The sequence below is a fragment of the Corylus avellana genome, chromosome 3 (genome assembly GCF_965113065.1).
Source record: "Corylus avellana chromosome 3, dhCorAvel1.hap1.2, whole genome shotgun sequence".
In the NCBI taxonomy this organism is placed as follows: domain Eukaryota; kingdom Viridiplantae; phylum Streptophyta; class Magnoliopsida; order Fagales; family Betulaceae; genus Corylus; species Corylus avellana.
In genome coordinates this window covers 23,349,765-23,373,732 of record NC_142492.1, presented here as the reverse complement: position 1 = coordinate 23,373,732, position 23,968 = coordinate 23,349,765, and the positions used below count along the sequence as shown (strand labels likewise).

The 23,968-nt window shown below is 33.4% G+C and overlaps 1 protein-coding gene and 1 pseudogene across 2 annotated transcripts; both read right to left on the bottom strand.

Annotated features, from left to right (window-relative positions):
- Window positions 1–1,514: 1,514 nt before the first annotated feature.
- Window positions 1,515–6,823, bottom strand: LOC148586963 (putative serine/threonine-protein kinase PBL19; annotated as a pseudogene). The gene is made up of 4 exons (XR_015911709.1): window positions 5,990–6,823; window positions 4,530–4,790; window positions 3,091–3,217; window positions 1,515–2,305 (listed from the first exon to the last, which is right to left on the bottom strand). The product of XR_015911709.1 is annotated as a putative serine/threonine-protein kinase PBL19 (transcript).
- Window positions 6,824–12,762: 5,939 nt separating this feature from the next.
- On the bottom strand, window positions 12,763–22,002 carry NPSN11 (Putative plant snare 11). Its single transcript, XM_059586728.2, has 10 exons — window positions 21,405–22,002; window positions 21,012–21,104; window positions 17,332–17,425; window positions 17,193–17,230; window positions 16,090–16,178; window positions 15,149–15,228; window positions 14,821–14,877; window positions 14,530–14,622; window positions 14,367–14,441; window positions 12,763–13,170 (listed from the first exon to the last, which is right to left on the bottom strand). Exons 1-10 carry the CDS (start codon window positions 21,479–21,481, stop codon window positions 13,081–13,083), a joined length of 786 nt encoding a protein of 261 aa, XP_059442711.2. The 5' UTR covers window positions 21,482–22,002; the 3' UTR covers window positions 12,763–13,080.
- Window positions 22,003–23,968: the final 1,966 nt, after the last annotated feature.

Sequence of the window (23,968 nt, the reverse complement as noted above, 5' to 3'; positions counted from 1 at the left end):
TTAATAAACGTGGCCATGAATTTCTAAAAGTAAATTTTCAAAATTTAAAATATTTTTTGAGTTTCTAGATTTAATTATTGTTTTTAATTAAATCATTCATATTTTTTCTAGCTTAATATTCCTTATAGGATGTTAATATTTAAGACTAAATCATTATTTAACTTTCTCAATTCTCACAAACTATCATTCGTGTGTTATTTTAAAAGCATGTTTGGGATTGCGTTTAAGAAATAAAGCTTTTAAGTCAAAAAGAGCTTTGGGGCAAAAACTTTATTTTTAAGATTTTGCTAAAAGTGTTTTTTGACTATTTTTAAGCCTTTCGGATAATTAAAAGCGCTTTTAATTTTTTTACTAAATAAGTATTTTTTTCTTCAAACGGATTTTTTAAGTGTTAAAAGCATTTTTAAAACCCTCAAACGCAATCCCAAACAGGCCTTAAGACTTTAGTTCTGTGCAAGTCATATCATCCTATTCTATAGTTTCAGTATCAATTTATCTCTTCTGTCCAAACTAGCCCTTAAGTTAGACAAATTAATTTATAAAATAACTACACCCTCTATGCGAAAAGAAAGTCTTATGTCGATTTTCAACATAAAAAATAAAATAATTTTGTATCTAAATAATTGTAAAATAAGTGTGCTTGTCAAGAGTAAATTGACGGCTAGTTTAGGCTGAATGAGAAAATTGACACTAAAATTTAAAAAAATTTCACCAGCTTAAAATTTGTAATAGCTAATGATATAAGGGTAGTAATTTATGTGAGGAAAAGGTCATTTACCCAAAAAAAAAAATTTTAAAAAAAAAAACAAAAGCAAAAACAAAAACAAAAACTTTATATTTTCATCTTCTCATATTTATGTTATGTAAGTGACATGTTCGAGTATACTTTTAACCAACATAAAAAATGAGTTTGATTGTTCTATAACTTCAAAATAACTAATTAAGTTGCAATTGAAACATTCTAAAATCGCTTATAAAGCTCAATCTCATCTAATAAAAGTATGTTTGGGAGTGCGTTTGAAAAATAAGAGTTTTTAAGTCAAAAAATGTTTTTTGTCAGCAAAAGTGTGTTCAAGTCATTTTTAGACTTTTCGAACTCTTAAAAACACTTCCAATTTTTTTTACCAAACGGGTACTTTTTCTTGAAACGGACTTTTTGAGTGTTAAACGTATTTTTAGGCCTCATTTCCCCCTTTTGAATAGAAAAGAGACAAAAAAAAAAAAACACACACACACACACACACAACCAAACAAGCCCCAATGTGAGATTTAACACTCATGAGTTCCTTTATAATCCATCCATTTTATGTGAACTAACCATCCCCTCAGTGTGAATCAGGGTGTTACAAAAGGACTCAGTATGACAATGCACTTTACCTTGTTTCCAATCTCATATCTTCATCCAAATAATTGAAAGTAACAACAAATAAAGACAAGACCTAGTTTTGACAAGAGGAAGGGCTGAGGGCTTTCACATTAGCAATGTATAAGAAAGAATCTTTTTATTTCTTCAATTTAAATTATAAAATGGAAATTTATGCTGCATTATAACTCAGCAAGATTTATAACACAAAATTCAGTCTAGAGATTTACAAGCATTCCACATACCAACCTATACACCTCCTTTCATGAACACATGAACTTTGAAGTAGGGGGTACAAAATGTATAGATGATTAAGCAAGACCTGGACTTTCCTCTGTTGAATCAATCAAATTATTCCAGATTTATAGAAATTTACATACATTCTGGAACCTGAATGGAGAAGTTGAGGGTGCACCTGGGATATATGCTAACTATCCGAGCAATTAACCTTGCTGTAAGTTAAAAAAAACTGTGTATTCTTTGGCTCTCTTAAGATCACAAACTTCTCCTAACAATCCTATTTCATTCTCCGGTGGGAAATTTTAGATCCAGGTGACTCAGAACTCCTATTGCCAGAAGTGGTTTCTGACACTTGCATTGCTTCCATCAAGCTCTCCACTACCTGACTCATCGAAGGCCGATCCTTGGCATTCTTGTTTAGGCAGCAATCTGCCAGTTTTGCAACTTTCCGAGCTCCAGCAATAGAATACTGGTTTCTGAGTCTTGGGTCTATTATCATGCTGAATCTACTACTATCAGTTGGGAACTGTTTCACCCATTCTAGAAGCTTCTGCTCCATTGTCGGACGGTTTCTTTCCAGTACTCGTCTGCCTGTGAGGATCTCATACAGAACAACACCAAAACTCCATATATCGCTCTGGATTGTAAGGTGGCCCGTTTCAACATATTCTGGGGCAGCATATCCATACGTCCCCCAACCACCTGATAACACAAATTAAAGACAAGTTAAGTCACCAAGGGAATATATACCAACATACAACTCGTGTTTTGTTAAATCATCACTTATTCTAAAAACTTAAGCTAGTAGAAAATGGTAGACCAAATTATTTAAATTAATATCCTAACACTCTCTTGTATGAACTCAAACTAAGTGAGATTTCAGCACGTGAAATATTTAAGTTAAATGGGAACGAATGATAGAGTCAAGGTTTGAACTTGTGAGCTTGGCTCTGATACAATATTAAATCACGACTTCTCCCAAAAGTTTAAGTTAATAGGAAATCATAGACTTAATCATTTAAATTAATATTCTAACATGTTCCATGATATGATCAAGCAACCTTTGTCATGGACTTCAGAGAAGATATGCTGACTTCTGGATTGGAGAGTCAAGGGGAAGTTGGCAACCATAAGATCAGACCAGCTAGCTACACCTAGATCAAGATCTAATGAATCCCACTAAATAAACATAGAGAATTCGCTGCATGTTCCAAAATACAAAAAATAAAAGGCAAAACTTGTAATTGTTAGGTCTCTTATTACACCATCTAATTCCTAAACTTACTTCAAGAGCCAGAGTCCGGAAGAGCCTCTTTAGATAATCTGCTATATTATTCTTTAATTAGAGCATGTGCAAATTGGTGGACTGAGCCACCTAACTAGAATACAGTTAAGCATGCTTTTGTACATTAAATCTGACAATTCATAGAGTTAGCCACGTATACAGCCCATAAGAATGCCACTCAAGTATATCATCTACGATCTACTTACCGCTGTGGATACATGGGTACGGTCACCCTGTGGACCTTCCCTAGCAAGCCCAAAGTCTGAGAGCTTTGCCTTAAAGTCCTCATCCAAGAGCACATTTGAGGACTTGAAATCTCGATAGATCACCTTTTCAATCAGAGCAAACAAAAATGAGTTAGCAAAATATGTATTAGAAAATTTTCGTCAAATTATTGAAATTATTGACATAAAACTACTAGGTTATCATTTTCTGCAGCCTTTTCTTTTCTTTCAGATTTGGTAGGCGAGGAAAGAGGGAGGTTTACTGTTATAGATTAGTAAAATTAGAAGGTGACAACAGAATTCAGGGCCCCTAAGCTTGGACCAAGTTTTGTATCACCACCAGATATGGACCCGCCCCAAATTAAATTCCTAGTTCTGTCCTTGATCACCACCATAACAGCAAGACAGCAGGCATCTTCTAGTGCACTTGGCTGTTCAAGGCGTTCATGTGCAATGGTGGGGAATTTAATTAAATCTTGCAGCATCAGTAAATGCATTTCTCCAATTGATCTTTTATGCTCCCACATTTGGAAGTTGAAAGAGCAAGTAGGGGAGGAACTAACTTATGGCTTGGGGGGGATTAATTTTTGAGGTCTACCTCATAAAATATATATATATATTGGGGGAATTTTTAAAATTTTTGGGGGAACTAGCTTATGGGCATAATTTCATATCCAAGACACAGTAAAAATGTGTCCCAATAAGTACAATCATTCCAATAAGCATAATTTACAAAGATAACAAGCTGAATCCACCAGCTAAAGAGCTCTGCCACCATTCATTAATGAAGACCAAGCCTCATGAACCCTGGATATCCTACAACTAAATAATTCCTAACTATCTCTATGGTTAAACAAACTTAGAGAAGGTAAACCACTCCACAGAGTCATCGGTTGATGAGTTACTCTACTCTTCTACCCACGAGGGAAAAGAAGACTAAAATAGTAAAATACTAATAGAAGCTCTACCAATGTAGTTAATAGTCAATTCCCTGTTCAATGGAGCTACGGTAGATGACCAGACTTTGGCTTTACTTATATGATATGACTATCTAATCTTTCTGAGAAGTTCAAATCATGTTTCAACTGGTGTGGTTATATTAAATGGTCTAATTTGAACCAACCACTTTTTACAGATGCATCCAGGAAAAAATTAAAAAAAAAAAAAAAAAAAAAAAAAAAAAAAAAAAAAACCCAGAGATACCAACTAAATGACCATGACACCTTGACAGGAATATGTTTCAATTTTTTTTTTTTTTTTTTTTTGGATGAATAATTGGGGTATGATTCTGATGCACATTAGTCAATAATTACGAGCTCGAAGTTGAATTGTAATAAGAAAAAAAGATTAGCAAGTTGGAGTTGAGGCACCATTTCCAAAATCATTTGATATTTAATACTAAATTGGCAAAGGCAACCTGCACTTCCAGTTCCCCATGTAGGTAAGCCAATCCTTGAGCCGAACCATGGAGAACCTCTAATCTTGTTTTCCAAGGCAGAGTGGGCAAAGCCCTGTTGAACAGATGATCTTCTAGACTCTTATTAGGCATGAACTCATATACCAACAATCGTTGTATCCCTCTTTCTCCGTCAATGGAACAATATCCTAGAAGTTTCACTAGGTTTGGGTGACTCACAACACCAAGAAATTGAACCTCTGCGAGCCATTGTTTATGACCCTGCGCAAGAAAAGAAACTAACCATAAGAAACAGGTTTTACTCCCACATAACAATGCAAGTAATAGTAAATTTAGCAAGCAAAAAGAAGAAAACATCCCATGATGAACAACTAAAACAATGAGATAGCTCAAAACTAGGAAATGTGATCAAGTCCTGAACTCGAGGAACAAAAATGCCAATCACAGGTAAAAGATGCATATTTACCAAGATATGTGTTTGCAACTGAAGGGAGTATATGTTTTCTTTTTCTATACAATTAAACTGGATCGAGTGTATCATTATACTTATGGAGCAGCAGCAAATTATATAAATCAGCGCAAACGGTAACTTACTGGCTTAAGACAAGAAAACCCATTTATGAGAAAATAAGTAGTATATACAATTGAGGATGGTAACAAAATAGCAGCCCTTGTAGAAATACAAAACAACCTATTTATAGCCCTATTTTTCCGTTCTACCCCGGGAATTCAGTGGGGTTACAAGAGCATACATTCGTAAACCAAACAAAAAAGAAGAAAATAGAGGGAGGGGAGGAGAGGGGATCAAGGCTGTATCATAGCCATTCATGAAAACAAAATGTTCCATTTGAAAGAACCTATAGTGTCACAAATGCAATCTACCAATAATCACTCAGCTAGGACACTTGAATATCACAAGAAGGTTTAGTCTAATCCATTATGCGTATCCTTGCTACAGAATTTTGCTCCTCTTCTGTTCCTGAATTGTGTCATTAACACAAACTTCCTGGCTCATTCACATTACTCTCCATTATTCTTTTAGTCTCATATAAATCGCAACATTTCTAAACCTGATTAAAAGAAGACATCCCAACATTGTTTCACCCTTTATAGGTTAATTAGCATAAAACATTTGGTCTTTGATACAGGCTTTCCAACTGATTCAGGAATGTCCGTCATTTAGTCCCGATTCATATAATTCGCATCAATGCATAAATCCCAAAACTAGAGTTGACCACCATTGATCTTTTAAGTTAACTAAAGGTGTTGAAATCATGACATGTATTCACTTAATTACAAAATGAAAAGCCAATGGGCCATAAAATCTCTTGACTATCATAAGAACAAAAAGTGCAGCAAACAATATTTCTAAACTAATTCCGAGAACTAAATTATGCATGATACAATTCTTAAAGCCATAAAGAAATGCAATTGCATTGCAAAGAAAGTGAAACTAGTACCTGCATGCCTCTCGTGTTTAGCTTTTTTATGGCAACCACAGTGGGATCACCCTGGCCATCTGGAGGCCTAATTTTACCTTTATACACACTCCCAAAACCACCTTCTCCAATCTTTAGCAACCTGTTGAAACCATTTGTTGCTTCCCTCAGCTCTTCGTAAGTGAAAACTCTCAAGTTTTGCTCCTTTTCTTTGTACAATTCCGGAATGGTCCGTGGCGACGGTAATGAACTCAATGACTTGCTTGTGCGCTTTATGGCCGAACTATCTGATTTACTTTGGTCTCGCAGCTCTGGGGCGATTCTTGATCCTCTCTTGGCCTTGAATTTGTCCTTGAAGAGGAAGAAACACTTCATCTTTCCTAGCTTTTGACAAAATTCAAACCGTTGCAGCAATAGTGCTGGTTCTCAATCAAATCCTCCTCTTAGTTCAGCTTAAAACGAATGGTGTCAGCATCAAAAGATCCAACAAAGAGGTCTATTTCATGGAGAGAGAGAGAGAGAGAGAGAGAGAGAGCTCCAAATATTGCTAAAAATGGATGGGGAAACAGATAAGATAAAAGAAACCCCAGAAGAAATCAAGGAAGACTAGCATAAGGTAATAATTAGACCCTTGGAAGGCAAAAATGAGAACCCAGATGGAAAACGAAGGAAAAAATGCTATTTATAAAGAAAAAGGAAACAACATAAGGAAATTTTGCATGATAGTTTGACTAAGGTGTGAATAGACAGAAACCCAGATAAGGGTTGAAAGATATCAAATAGTAAAACGCAGCTAATACAACATTCGACTAGGAGTTTGTAAAGCCGTGATGGTTAAGGAATGGAAACTATAACCCAAATTCCCATTTAACACCCAATAAAGAGAGAGAGAGTGAGATAGCGAGAGGGTACCGTATATGAAACGGGATGTCTTGTGTGAAACGAAAAACAACACCGAATGAAAGAGACAGGAGTAGACCAGATTTTCTGCGAAGGGCAAATGCAAAGGCCAAGATGTCCTTTCAACCTTCTCAATTACAAAACATAGCGCGTTTGGTTTGGCTTTGTCTGCGTAAAGGAAAAGACTTTTCTAGTCATTTCACAAGAAAAAGAGTCTCCTTCCATGAACTGTTTTGATTTGATAAAAGCTGATTTCTTTGCCTTGAAAAAAGATTTAACAGAACAAGGAATAAGTTTTCAACGTGCTCAATCCGTCAAACGTATGGGTTTGCCCCCATTAATGGGGGGTAAGGTAACACATGCATGGAGTAAATGTGTTCTGTCTCTCTCTCAACTGCCGATCGACTGTGCTCAAGTCTTTTTGGGATTTGAAATTGAAATTTCATCGAATTGGTTTAGCAGACTAGAATAATAAATATTCGTTGGACTGAATTTTCCTTAAAGTCTATAAAATTATCGTGTATTCTTCTAATACATGAGAATGGTTCTCAAACGAAGTTTAAAGACTTTGAATAGAATGCCGTGATTATTACACAAAAGAAGTTTCTATCGTGATTATTAAATTGGCATATGTTTCTAAAGCATTTGATTCTTATGGTTTGTTTGGATGTGCAATTTTAATAAATACAATTTTAAAAATTGTGCTTTTGAAATCGCTACCTTTTAAAATAGTATAGGTATTTAGTAAAACATGTTAAGAAGTACTTTTTTTTACCAATTGAGTGTTTTGATAACATTAGCATATAATTGCGGTTTCATAGCCAAATAGGTATATATTGCGCCAAATATTGTTTTAAGCGAAATTGTGATTTTGGTTTAAATTCGCATTTTTTCAAATAAGTACCCCTAGGCAGCTTATAGAAATCACAGATTTTTCCACGATTTTAAAATTTGCGTTTTTAAAATCGCAATCCGAAATACTCCAAAATTACGATTTGGTTTAAAAAGGAAGATTTTTTTTTTTGTTTAAACGCACTCCCAAAGAGACTCTTAGTTATACTTTAAAAAATTACTTCTTCTTTTTTTAACCACATTATATGTGAGTTATGTGGGAAGAAATCACAGTGTTTGACTTAGCGTGTTGATTTTGTATGTTGGATTAGAGACTTTGAATTGAATCTCATAGTCATCTACAAAAGCTTTACGCCTGGGCATGTAGATCCAATATCCGGTCCATCAATCAACTAACTTGAGAATTAGTTTCATGGAACAACATTGAATCCCTTCCTTTAGCACGTCAGTAATCGTCTCATAATTTTAGACACGAGGCAATCGCACGATAAGTGTCGTGGGATATAGGCAATATTTGTAACAAGAAAGTCTAAAATAAAAGCATAACACGTAGCAGACAGTTATGGCAAAATCTGTTATAAAGAGTAAAATACATCAGGTAAAAGGAAATTTTCGCCTCCTTCCTTTGCACATTGATTTTGTTTTTCCTAAGATTATTATTATTATTATTTTAATTTATATTGACTTAAGCATCGGAGCTATCATTTGTTATCCTACTCAACAAGCTCTTTTGCAAAGCTCTTTTCTCCTTGCAGGGCCTTCCGATCGTTATCTCTCTAACAACTGTTTTCTTTTTTAATCTTTTATTTTTCGTGTTATATATTTGAGTACTGTGAAGACATAATCAGAGCTGACATTAATAAACTCAACAATGGAATTGTGCTCAACTTGTTTATATGTTGATAAATTCTATCGACACAAAAACATATACCCATAAATACAAATGAGATCATACTGTAGGAACACACACACACACACATATATATATATATATATAGTAGCATAAATTATTAGAATAAATAAGCCTAGATCACTCATGTTGCTCTCAAGATTGAGGATTAGGAGAGAAAGGAACAAAGCTAATTCAACCACACATTTTTTTATGTCCACTGTATATTGATTTGTTGTTTTGCATGATAATAACCATTTGAATCATCTTGTTCAGACCACTAAAGTTTATTCAAGAGGCTCCAACATTTTGTCCAATGTGGGGGTTGAAAGTTGAAAAGCATTGATTAGTTTAACTTACCATGGGTGGGTGGAACTGGAAGGCTGATTTCTAGTTGCCCTGTTGAACAAATTGTATAAATTATATTATATTAGGCAGAGTTTGAAAGCACTGATTACCATAAAATATAAATTAAATGATTAAATTTATATTTTTTATCAGTTTAAAACAATTGATAATTTAAAATGATATAAAAGAAAATGTTTTAAACTTCTGAAACAACTAATAATTTAAAATATTAGTATAACCCTGACCAGTCTATTATAATTTTTCTTCTTCCTAGAGTCTAGAGGGAAAAGGACTCCATGGACCCGACTTCTTTCCTTTTTGTGTCTCTAAATAGGGTGATGAAAATTCTTCCAGCTGACCACCAGGTCTATGCAACTTGATAAGAAAGTTTTGAATGAAATTTCCTGCAATCTTCTGCTTAATGAAGAGGGTGGTTGATTTGGCAACCCTTACTTGGAGATATATACACGTGGTGTAATTTGATTGGATAAACTGTATTTTGGCAAATGGTTTGCTGACAGCAATGTAGGGAAGGAGTAATTTTATACAACCATAAAGTTTGAGCTTTTGAAAACTTTAGAAGTTATTTGATAAACATTAAAATCACATAACAATTTTGAATTTAACCCTTATATTTACTTCTACATTACTTTTGATATTTCTTTCTTTGAATTTTTGCCTTGATTTTGACATTTTCATAACAAGAACCATTTGGAGTACCACTAAAATTAAATAAGGGTAACTTCACTAAATACCTCTGAACTTTTACTTGATTTGATAAATTTTTCTCAAACTTCAAAATCTCTCAGTTTAGTCCCTTAAACTTTCAATTGCAATCAATTTGGACCCCTCCGTCAGATTTTAAACGTTAAATAACGTGTATGCCCCTGACTTTTTTATAAAATTCCAATTTTACCCTTAATTCCAAAACTTTTTTTTTTTTTATAAAAAAAAAAATTAAAAAAAAAAACGAAAATCAAGAATATTTTGATCTTTTTTGGGATTTTTAATGACTAAATTTGAAGGATGTTTTACCCAATAAATTTTTTCAAATTAAATGGAGCCAATAATTATAGATCATAGTGATCGAATAGCAAGATAAACCACGAATTATTCCTGTAATACAAACCAACTAAAATAAGTAAATAAAAATAGCTTTTTTTTCGTGAGTAATGCTATTATTTATATTTATTTATCTTACACGTTTTACACATGTCGATATAATATGTTTTAAATTATTTCTCAAGTAAATTATTGTTTTTTTTTTTAAAAAAAAAAAGACTTAAAATACGTCATAAAATAAATATCATTTATGGTGTGAGGTCATTACTCTTGATCCCAAGGTGGAGTGGGGTTAATAATTCTTGGCTTGGTCTAAGTCTTCCAAAAAGCAATTAAACATAGACACCATCCTTGGCAGAGTAACATGATTAACCAAGAATGATTTACCTAACACAAGCCATCTAAAAGAAAAATAAAAAAAAGTAACTCTTCTTCTTTTTTTTTTCACTTTAATGTACTTCAACAGAGAGTTTGGTAACCAATTGATCTTTTAGGTGGGACAAATCATAGCACTTTTGACAAATTTATGTGGGCCTTCAACGAACGAAGGAGAAAAAACCAGGGAGATTCTTTGTACCAAGAAATTCACAAGTGATTGACAGCAAAATAGGCTCAAATTTACGTGATTGACAAGTCATGATTACAACTTGATTCAATAGTGCTGTTATGGTATTTTAGTTTTTGCTATAATTTTTTTTATTATTTTAATCTCTTTACAAATAAACGTAATAGTTTGATTCAAACAAATGTTGAGTGTTGTACGTTAAGTGTACGATAATTTTAAAAAATTTATAGTAAAGTTTACTTAACTCCTTCAAACTATAACCTCTAATGACCATCTACCCCCTCAAACTATCAATTGCAACAATTTACCTTCTAAACTATCAAAACAATGACAATGTACACCCCAATGTTAGCAAAATGATGAAATTACTCCTATAAAATTTATAATAAGACAAAAATATCCTTAAAATTTTGAAAAAAAAATTAAATTAAATTAAATTTTAGTATTTTTGTTTTTATTTTAGTAAGGATAATTTTATTATTTTGTTAAAATTAGAGGTACATTGTCATTGTTTTGATAGTTTAAGGGGTAAATTGTCGCAATTGATAGTTTTAGGAGTAGATTGTCATTGTGGTGGTAGTTTAAGGGAGTTAAGTGGACTTTACCCAAAAATTTAACTTGTCAGTTTAATTATTAATAATTAACTTGTCAATTATATACTCTTAATTATTTTATTAATTATAAATTTTCGTATAAAAAATGTGTTTAATGTGAAATCACAAATTTAGGAAGCATAGCAAGTAATGATGCTGTTATTTTATTTAATTGTAGAATTAAAAAGGGTCTTAATGCGTCCCACCGAAAGGGAAAAAGACTAAGAAGGAAAGAAGGCCAAATACATTAGCAATAGAAAATGCCAGCCTTTTCTGCTTTCTCACGTCATCAACACGTCCATCTTTCGTATTTCTTTTTGGCTTTTAGCCATGCGCGGAGAAAAGGCAAACGGGGACTGGCTTTGGTTTCTCACTTGATCACTGATTCAAAGTCATCATTACATCTTACCCACCGAAAAAGAAAGGAAAGAAAAAAAAATCATTTCATCTTGATGTGTTCTAACTTCTAAGAGCTACCCTTATGTTTTTGATAAGAAAAGTCTAAGGTCAAACAATTTTTTAGTGAGTCTTTAAAAAAAAATTAAAAAACAAAAAACAAAAAGGTATGGAATTGTTCTCAAACAAAGGGATTGTTTGGTAATGGTTTTACTTTTATTTTTTTCGATTTGAAAAAGTGTTTTAGTGTGTCATAAACGTTAGAAGTGTTTTTTGGTGTAGTTTACATTTGAAAAGTGTATTGTATTTTGAATTATTTGTTTTGATTTTAGAGCTAGAAAAATTGTTTTCAAAACCGTTACCAAACAAGACTGCGTTTTGGTGAAATTTTTATCATGCAATGTAAGGTAATTTCCATGCAATATGTATAAAATATCATAACTTATGTTTTGGTTAAGAAAATTTTAATTAGAACAGATAGTCTTCTAGTTGGTATTGAACAAAAAATAGTCATGCATAGCTAGTGTCTTTAGTATTTGTTAGAAAAATATACGCAGCGGGAAACATAAATTCAGTATCTCTTTTGCACCAATCACGTTAGGTGAGGCAAGTTAGTCGGTTGGATGAAATGCGGTTATGTCGGGTGGACTAAAGTAAAGTGGGAGGCGGCATCGTTTAACGTATAATACGAGCACGCTTGCTTTTTTTGTTTCACTCTACTTATTTGTTGAGACATTGCTGCGTTTGCGTGTTCTCATCTAAGAAAGATGTACAGTGCTCGTGGAGCGTATTTGCGAAGGACCAACGACGAGCTATATAGAGGATAAGAGAAGGAATTATTCTCGCTTAGTGCTTGTGCTGTGTTCAAAGAAATTCCTCCACCCCGATTCTTTCTTCTGTCTCTATTTTTTATTTTTTCCTTATCAAGTAGGCAAAGGGGGCAAGAAAGCACCAAAACAAGACCAAAAAAACAAGAAAAACAGAAGGGGGAATAACCATCTAGGGAGGGTTGATATTACTAATAAGTATAATAATCACAGGAGGCAAGGCAATACCTATCTAGGGAGGGTTGATATCACTAAGAAGTATAAAATCACAAAGAGGCAAGGCAAAATTGAAATGATTCTACTGTTGTTGATCCACAATATATCAAGCCCTAGGTTTCATTAGATAAACAGTAAGCAGCATAAATTTGCCAAAAACCAGAAACAAATAATGAATTGCAGATCAAATATCTTACATGTGTAGCAATACATCGTATGAACAAATACACTCTACATATTTTTGAGTTTCCCTCAAATAGGAATTATTTCTCAGTCGAGGAAGACGAAATAATTATGCAGACCACATCAAAATTTACGCTAATGAGGCACAACAGCAGTTTGAGACTAGCACTCGGAAAAGTCAACCAACCTCTTCTGAAAAATTACTTAGAAACACATCCATAGCTAGATGGCAAAATCATTCCTCAACCTCGTGAGATAATCTCTCCTCTCTTCATAGCTTTTTATCTAGCATTCCAAAGTAATTTCCGATTCATTGCCGGTGGGGCTAATCCAGGGATATCCCGGATATCCTTGTTGTTTGGGTTCACAAGCTGAAATACAAGTATAGAATTCATCAAAAAAAAAAAAAACAAAAACATTTAACTAAATCAACAGGCATGAGAAATGCAAAATGCAGTTGTTTCAAAAGTTGATAGGCTTTCAATAGTCAGAAAAGACTGCAAAAAAAAAAAAAAAAAGTAGGGTTCGTGCTGATAAAACTTTTTACAGGATTTGTTTTGCTTTTTTGTTGAAAAAGTGTTATGATGTGACATAGAGGTGAAAGTAGTTTTGAGTGTTTTGTGTTTGGAGTTGTTTGTTAATGTTTTTGTTTTTTTTTTTCGCTAAAAAGCAAGATGTTACCCAAAAAAACATTGTCAAACGGGGCCGTAATCTTTTTGGTCGTTAAAGAAACAATTTCATCAAACAATATGTTAGGACAAGTTGAAATGAATAAGATAGAAGCAGTTCATGGTTCTTTTCCCCCCAAGAATATAAACTCATCTTAGGGGCCATACAAATGAAACAGATATCTTCTGGACATAAAAGTTACATAAGCAGTCTTTCCTCGAATTCAAATTGCATGCAACTTAATTTTAAAGAGGAAATTTTGTAAATTTAACTTTTCCTGTGTGTAAAAAAAGTAAGTTCTTGGGCTAACCAAACAACATCTTGGAGAACTAAACAATCACAGTATTATAATGATCAATCAAGTCTAGAAAGTCAACCAGCCAGAGGTCAGCTTGTAAAATTCCAGTTGACCATAAAGAAAAAGGTTGGGCAGGAAAAAATCATGACACTTATCACATACATACATGTGTGTGTGTGTGTGTGTGTGTGTGTGTGTGTGACCTGAGGGCCTCCGCAGCCAAAAAAGAAAAAAAAAAAGTCTTGGGCTAACCAAACAATATCTTGGAGAACTAAACAATCACAGTATTATAATGATCAATCAAGTCTAGAAAGTCAACCAGCCTGAGGTCAGCTTGTAAAAATTCCAGTTGACCATAAAGAAAAAGGTTGGGCAGGAAAAAATCATGACACTTATCACATATATACATATGTGTGTGTGTGTGTGTGTGTGTGTGTGTGAGTGTGACCTGAGGGCCTCCGCAGCCAAAAAAGGAAAGAAAAAAAAATGTCCTAGTATTAAAGCAACATCAAGGATTCAACTTCAACTGTTAATCAACTGGATGAGAAAATTAATTTTTAAGTAACAGGAAAAAAAAATAAAGGTAAACAAATATATTACCTTAACAATAATGATGGCTATGACTCCAATGACAATAAGGAAGAGTAATGCCATAATACACTTGTCAGTTGCAACCTAATAAAATAATTGAGTTAAGTAATGCAAAACACAACTGATACTCAATATATGACAAGAATAGGAGAAGATACTTTTAGAGATTGACCTGCCTACCAAGTTCCTTCACAAGTTGAGAAGCTTTCTTGATTGAAAAATGGATAGAGTCCAGCTCATTAACAATCCTACTCATTTGTTCAGTCTAAACATAAGAGTAATAGATATCTTTAGTTACAATGGCGTTGAACTTTTTTAAAAGACAAAAAGAAACAAGGTGAGAAATTGTGTAGTGTTTGTACGTGGCTGTGTGTGTGAGAGAGAAAGAGAGGAAAGTTAAATTCAATATGACACAATAAAGTGCCACGGCATCCATTTTTTTTGAAATTGACAAATTACACACCTGAGCCTTTAGTGATGCTGCAGTCTCTGTTCCAACATTGACAGTGTCAAGAACAACCTGTTACAAACAGTGAGATGCATTAATTTTCATTTGCAATAATTTCAAACTTCTAAAACAGTAAAAGATAATTTTATGTTTTCTTCTCTTCTTCTTTTTTGGGATAAGCAACATGAGTATGCTCTAGAACAACATCAGTAATCTTCCAAGACTAAATAGATAAGCATAAGAGGAAATCACGATCAGGTTCAAGATAGAATATGAAACTTATCCCTGTCACAAAATGGAGAAACTTATTGCGCAACAAAATGATCTTGAGATATAATCCAACCTTTTTTGACCTCTCAATGGCTTGTTCAGTATCGTCCATCATCCGGTTTCCACTATCAAATAGCTGTTGATTTGTCATGGCTGAAAAATATAGCCTGTGTCTCAGCATCAATTATATTTCATATTGGAGAAATATTTAACACATTATAGTAACATTTGATGTACATACAAAGGTATGAAATAGATCAAACACAAGGCATGATTCTGAACCAACTTAAAAGTATGCATTGGTTACTCCTGAGTTACATAATTCCAATTAAGAGTTACAGTTGTACAGCAATTCAAAATTTCTAAACCATCAAAAAGTGGTGGTTCACATATAATATTACTATGACACTGATTTCACCATGCCAATGAGCCAGTGACATTCTCATATTACCTTTTTTTTTTTTTTTTATGAGTGGCATTCTCATATTACCATTACTATTTCTACTTTTCATATGTATACATATATGTAGGCACTCACTACATGTGTATAGATATATTTCTCAGAAACAAAAATCAAACTATAAAATTATCAATATATCATCTGGGTAGATTAAAGCCAAAATTGGCCAAGAAGAGATTTAAAGAGTTGCTTGTATAATAGATTACAGCCATTCAAGGAACCATAATGCATCCAATCCAACTTCTTTATAATCAACTCAATTGCTAAAGTAGCCACCCAAACCAACTTACTTTTCAGGTATGTAAATCTGGCACCTTTTCACTTGATAAAGAAAATATTGCAACTATTTCTATATTACAAAATTCTACCACAAATCCACAACCAAGCAGAAATCTGTTTAGTAAGTATCCTTCAATCTCCATGTCTTGCAGACAAAAAGGCATGAGCAGCAGAGTCATACCCACAACTAACTCTAATGTTAGCATAAAAGACCACCAGGAGTAGTAGATACATCAATGAAAATCAGCACGCTGGTGAAAAGGACATATACTTACACGATGCTAGCATGCCATTTTCTTCCCCATATCCTTCAGTGCCACCGTCAAAGAGATCAATTTGCTTGTTGTCAAGATTGGCTGCATATCTATATCAACAACAAAATGAAAATCAAGTCCTAAGAAAAGAATTAAAAATGTACAATTAGTCATTCGATGATGCAAAAGATTTATAAACAAAACAAATGATGTCATGTCACTATACACATGAGTAAATGAGTCCAGATACATGTGTGTGAGCACACGCGTGCGTTAGTATATATGCATGTTATATATGCTATTATATATATATAAGTATAATTTTTGGATTATTAGCGGCGAGCTTGACTTCTTTGGATTATTCAAGGTGAGCTTGAGCCGAGTTCAAACTAGGCTAATAATTTTTTCAAGTCAAGCTCAAACAGCCTCTTGTAGCTAAACTCGAGCTCAAGCTTATATAGAATTTTGTCAAGCTGAGTTCAAACAGCCAATACTCGGCTTGATTAAAGCCCAAGGGGCCAACAGTGAATCATTCATCAACTCGTTAATGTTGGCTACATGTATCTTTTCTCTCCATCATACCCTATCTAACATCATGCTCTCCATCACCTTTGTGCTTATCAATTCCCTCTTCACTACTCTACCGGTGTTAATTTTGTACTCCGTCTAATTCTTTTTGTTCCTTTCAACTTGATCAAATCACAATTTCTTAATGGTGCATTTATTAAGTCTTTGTTGCACAAGACCAAGCCATCTTAGGCAACCTTTTCTCATTTGTTCTACAATAGGTGCCATCCTCATTTTAAGTAGAGAAAAATAATGTTTTTTCAACCAATGGCACCTTACATCATCATGGTAACTTCGTTAATGCTTTTGTCAGACTACTGAAGCTGTGGAGAGGCTAAGAGAGTATATGGATCCCACTATGACTATCACTAATCCAACATCCCAAATTACGTCACATGTTTGAGAAAGCACAAAAAGCATAGAAAACCTAATAGAAGAAAAGAAAGAACATTGCAACAAATACAGTATATGACACATCAGATGCATTTTAGATATGTGGAATTGCTTTAACCTTTTAAGAACTGAATAATGGAAAATTTTGACTGATGTTAACTTACTGCTTTTTAAGAGCAACATATGAATTCAACTCTTTGATCTGCATAAAGTATGAACATCATTCAGTACAAATGGACATAACAAAAACTTTGAAAAAGTTACAAAACCAAAGGCTAAATAGAGATTAAGATAATAACCCACCATTGACTGTTTTTTCTCATTCAGCATCTTGTTAGTGCCTGGATCATTTCTACTCTCCAAATCCTTGACTTCTTTGTCAAACTCTTTAACAAGCCTGAAAAGACAAGCCAAAACCTTTTTATAGGTAAATACAACTCACGCGTCCACGTAGATCTCAACCCATGGCCCATCCTCCACCTTATTTATGGGAGGAGAAGACACCATTTTACCATTGGCAAAAGGAAAATGAAAACACAAACACACACAAACAGAGAGCAGCAGCAGCAGAAGCATTAATTTTATTTTTTTTGATAACATAGGAGAACTTTACTCAGATTAATTGCACGTCGCAAACGCATACTGTACAACAATCCTCACCGTTAATCAAACTCCTACGGGTAACTGGCCCCACCCGCCAGAACCAGTTACTAGGTAACCAAGGAACTTTCACCCCTAATGGGCTAAGCAATTTATCCTCATGCCCAGGAGGCACAGAAACATTATATAAGACATTTATCTTAGATGGCGAACTTCGCTTAATTGCAACTTTCAAGCATCAATTAGTAAAGTAGGTCCTGGATTTTGGCAAGAAACTTAACATCCAAGGTTATATGCAAATTGTCGTGATCTCTAGATCTTAACAGAGCATAAGTCCTTAAGAATATTATTCATTGATATTTTGCAGGATGTTAATAGTATAGGAACTTGAACTCAACATTTCAAATCTCAAGAATAAAACCTCTTAGAACCCTTCAAGTTCTTTTTTTTACAATCCAGCAAATTTATTTTTGTGATATGCTCATAATGTCATTGTGAGAATATGCTCATAATGTCATGGTGAGAATATGCTCATAATGTCATGGTGAGAACCAGGTATAAAGATGACAACCAAACAAACAAAAGTAGAGTTTTGAACAGAAGAATCTAATTTTAATTGGATTTTTCTTTCTTTTCTTAATAAGTTATCGAATTGGCAAGTCGCCTTTGAGAAAATTTTAATCGACGATTACCTGATGAAAAGGAAAGTTGTCCTGGTGTACTGCTATTGCATGTGTAAGTGTATTGGGGAGACAGTTGACCAATTGTTAATTCATTACTCGATTGATCAAGAGTTATGGTCACTAGCTCATAACCCGCACTATGCGCAAGATTATTTATTATAATTTAATTTTAAATTTTAAGCGCATACTTTTCATTATAGGTTAAATATCTCACATCTTTTAATAAAAAGACATTTACGGTTATACATTACACGAAACATTGCATGAATGTATAAATCACAACAAAAAAATGCTAACATAAAACCCTTAATTTTATTTTAATCCATAAAAATTAAAACATGTTAAAATTCTTGTTCCCAATATGTGTAGTTTATAATGAAAAATATAATGAGAAAAATAGCAAGAGGGAAATATGAATTATGATCATTAAAGCATTAATAGAAAATTAGAAGAAATTTATGATAATGTTTGTGTGATATCTATTATATTTCAATACAAATAAAACTGATATAATTATGAACATTCAAAAAATAATACAGAGCAAAATAAACAATTTTTTTCAATGAAAATTTGTTCCCATATGTATACACATGGTTTAAAATGAAAAAGAAAAACAAATAGTAATAAGAATATATGGATTCTAATTATCAAAGTCCATAAAACACAAACATATATCAAAGCAACAAAACTTTCGATTAAATAGAAACCCATCAACGTCATATGTCAAATTCAGCCTCCACAAAACCACAAAAAAAAAAAAAAAAAAAAAGGAGCAAAGTGCTTCAAAAGAAAAGAAAATTATGTACTTCAGCACTCTTTTTCTTCTCTTGAATGTCGCTGCTGAATCCTCTTGATTTCACAATTCAAGATCTTTCAAACCCTAAAGAGAGAGAGAGGTAAAAATAGCCAATCTAAGAGATAAATGTGATGTTTCAGCTTACTTGAACGGTTTCTTTCTTCACTGTTTTGTTAGCCAACCTATCATGGCTAATTTGTTTAGAATATTAATGTTTGCAATACCTATATGGCCGACTATGGGTAGATAAGGTATGTTTTTAAATTTTAAATTTTGTCCTCCTATAGGTTTTTTTTTTTTTTTTTTTGACATGTACGCACAAGAGGGGGAGAGGAGGATTCAAACTAGTGACCTTCGCTTCATTAGGCGTGGTCCCAGCCGATTGAGCTACCTTGGGAACTGTCCTCCTATAGTTTTGGAGTAGTAAATTACAAAATACTATTGTACATTAAATTTTTGAACTTAATGAAATCCCATATAAGGAAACTTCTTGAAATAAACTCAAAAAAATACGTAAGATTTTTTATTTTTCTTTCTATTAAACGTTCATAGCAACATTGTATTCCTAACTTGAATAATTAATTAAGCTAATTTAACCACCAATTCAATTTTACTTAAAGAACCGGTTTTTAATTTAAAAGGACCGGTTCAGTGTTTAAAAATTATGGGTCCATCACACATGTCATAATTCTAAGCACTCTCTGAGGAGGAACTCAGCTGTTATATATAATAATAAATATAATATATATGATTTGTTTGTTTTTGCAATTTTTGGGTTCAACGAATAATGCCTCTGAAAGTGGTTGAGGTGTACCTCAGTTGCAAAAGGTCTTTTTGGTAGGCGTAGAAGCAGTGTTATGTGGAAAACGGCTTCCCAGTTGCCTTATGCGGAAAATATGGAGAGAGGAGTAACTGCACATGTAATACCATTGAGTTATTTATTCTTGAGCTAAAGGCCTTATTTTTGTGGTCATTGTATGAGGGTTCTAATGGTATATGTATACTTCCTTTGAGGACTTTGTTGATCATTTGAATTTTAGCTCGTAATTCTTTTAGAGGAATTCTATGTATACTGCTTATATGTATTGACTTCTTCTTTTTCTAATAACTTTTCTATTGCTTATCCGAAAAAGAAAACAAGAGAATTATTTGAATTGTACATGAAACCCCATACAAATGAATTATAGTCAACATATCTTCATGATAAGATCACGAAGAACTCAAATGATGAAGATATAAAATCTGATAAGGATAGAACTAAGATATGATGATCTCCTATTATCATGCATAGTTAGGATAGATAGTTATCTTGTATTGATAAGTATCGTGTATTGAGATTAACACAAAAACAAACTCTTGTAACCTTCTCATTATAAATAGAAACACCTTAGACTATCACCCTAGCCTAGGTGTCCATATTGGATAATTATTACCATGTCAGCACAAGAAAAGAACTAATATGCACCTTGGTGATTCCATATGGTAAATCGAAGGCACAAAGTACATGGCTACAGCCTACATGAGTTCCAAACTTCCAATTCTCACAAAGCAAAACAGATCTATGGACTTAAATCTTATCATTGCAACTTTGCAAAAATTGGTTGTCTGGCTGTTAGAGTTGCTCACTGGGTGTCAGAGAGTACAAAAAGGGAAACTATACCTATAAATCGTTTTCTCTAACCCCCCCACCCACCCCCCTTCAGAGGCCCAGACCCCTCAATCATCATTAGCATGAAGTTAATAATCACATTACTTTCTTCCCACCACAAACAATCTGTTGACTGTAATTTGTAGATACAGTACTTCGCTAATAGAGCTTTTAAATGCTGCTTATAAATATTATAAACAAACCCCACAAATAAGAATTACAGAGACAGAAAAGAAAGGGGTCAATATTCAAATACCTCTTACACTCCCGCATCTTTTCCGTGAGCTCTTCCAACTGCCTACTCTGCCTATTCGAGTCCTTAATCTTCTCCAACTTCTGAAATCCATTTCTGTGGCATCACATTACCACATAATCAGACATGACCACAGATTGTGTCCAGCACTTCACAAAATGATATAAGATGAGCAAGAAACGATCAATAAACAACCTAAGCTAAATTCTCATGCAATATTAGCTCTAAAATCTTATAACTTTAAGCACCAAAAGGAAAGAGGCTTTGAATGCAGTTCTTGTGTCTGAAATGCTGGATCATATACATCAGATAAAGCAAAACTCCCAAGTCCCAATGCTCTAACAATCAAATTGCAAAAATGTAGCAAATTAAACAAAGAAGATCGCAATCCCTTACGATAACGCTCGGAAGATATCGGCGATCTGTCCGTCGATCTCCGCCAGCTCCTCGCTGATCGCAGATAAAGGATCCATCTTGCAAATTCTCAAAACCTGCTTTTTCTTTTTCACACAAACCAATCGAAGCCCACAAAATGCCTAATCAAACTAATCTTTTACACGCGAAATGGCAATCAAAACCACAAAATTTAAGCACCGAAGCCATCGCGCGTCCCGGCGAATTCAACCGAGGTCAAACACAACGCAGCTTATGAAGCAATCGAAACCGCATTCAATGCAGAATCAAACAAAAACGAAGCAATGTCAGCTTTCAGCTGAAACCTAATCGGAATAGAAGAAAACGGGTTCAAATTCCGGTTTGATTGATCCGGTATATTTTGGGTTTCGGATCGGATCCGAAGTTGTCGCCGAGAAAATCGAAGGCTTACAGTAATCTTCAGATCTGGAAAATTTTCTATAAACTATATACAAAACAAAATGTCTTGTCCTCGTGATTCACAGTATATTTTTCGTTTTTTTTAAAAAAAAAAAAAGAAAAAAATTAAGTATTTTTTTAAATCAGAGGAGCTTTGGCTCTCAAGTCTCAAGGGCGAGAGAGAGGTTTAAAAAACGACCGGCAACTATGGACGTCTAAACCGCTAATTAAGATCGACAACATGGGGCCCGCGAACATGGGCAGCCGTTTGTTTTCGATGAAGTCATTTGTGTGTTGAATGTGTTCCAGTGGGGAGCCGTTTGTCTTATTACGGGTCGGGGTGGCGCGTTTTCCTCAGTCAGATTGGTGTACGAATGTACGATACAAGAGGGGGACCCAGGGACATGGACGATTGTGATACAAGTTGATGCTTCGAGTGATCGTAGAGGATCTCAGCTCTCGTTCGGGTGTAGGAACTTTAGACGTGCAGACAACTTCGAAGGTCAGAAGATTAAATGAGGGTGGTTAAACAGTATAATTTTAAATGTTAGACTGATTATGACTCTAATTATAAGTTTGTTATCAACTAATTATGTAATTAATATATATACATGTAATAATGTCAAGTAGATAGAATACGTGAGATTTATAAGTTGAACTCAGAGAAAATGAAATTACGTGGTACTTGAACAATTTAATACTTGTATTAAACATGTGCATTTAACATGACAATTGGATAATCACATTGATTGGGAAAAAATGTTCAAAGAAAATAAAATTAAAACATCCAAAACATTTGAATATGTGTATTTGTCTTTTTGAGGCATGATAAAGACACAATTTTTTGGCACAACTTTGACTCAATTTTTCTCTTATTTTTTTAAAAATAAAATAAAAAACAAAATAAAAAAATTCTAAAGCAATAACATCCTATGTGATCCTTTTCTTATTTGAGTTTTTTTTTTAAATCGTATTTTTCTTCATAAAAATTGTCATTTTTTTATTTTTAAAAAATGTCATTATTATGAAGAAAAAGATAATTTTTTTAAAAAAAATACCAAATAATAAAATGATCACATAGGATGTTATTGCTTAAGAAATTTTTTACTATTATTATTATTATTTTTTAAAATGACCATATAAGAAAAAAGTTGGACAAAAGTTAGGCCAAAAAGTTATATCTTTATCATTTCTCCTTCTCTTTTACCTCTCTCATCCTCTCATGGCAGCAAAACACGACCAAAATAGGCCGCTCCACCTCAAGCCACATTGTCGTCACGCGCGATGGAAGAGCCACCAATCTCTCACCCCACCTCTCTCGATTATTCTCTCCATCCATGACGTTTGCCCCCGCGTTTTGCTAATGGTGATGGGAATAATTAATATTTTATTGACAAAAATTGTCTTTAAACTGGTATGAAAGAAATATTCTCAAACTCATGTAAAATAGTGTCAAGTGTCTGTAAACTACTATTAATGAGGTTAAGAATTTAATGTGCGTTTTAAATGCTTATAGACACTTGGCACTATTTTACATGAATTTGAAGATATTTCCTCCATAGCAGTTTGGATAAAATTTATGTCTATATTTATTCATCTAATATACTACAATAATTAATAACCTCTTGCTAATTACTGTAGCAAAACTTCATTTTGCAGTGTCCGAACATAATCTATTGGAGAGCAAAAACGAGTCATATTAATTAAATATAACTAATACAATGAGTTCACTTACTCTGTTGAAGAAGCTCTTAAGTGTAAAATAATTATTACTTTTTTCTCAAACAAATAGTTGTGAAATAATTTTTACCCTTAAGGACCTAAGGTAAAGATGTATTCCCTTTTATTTTATTTTATTTTTTTACAATAAAAATGTATGTCATTATGTCATATCTTAGTACATGCATAATGATTAATATCACACCATAGGTGGTCCACTCAAATAATGATGTTGGTCCAATTTTGTTGTTGTTGCAATGTTATTTAACTCTTGAATTATCTCATGTAAAAAAAAAAAAAAACATAAACATGTTAGATTTTTATCTCACAATCATAATATAATACGACAAATTTAATAAGTTTTTAGATATTTTTGTTTTTCTAACAATGACTAATAAATGCATTTTGCTTTCAATTGGGTGAGGTTA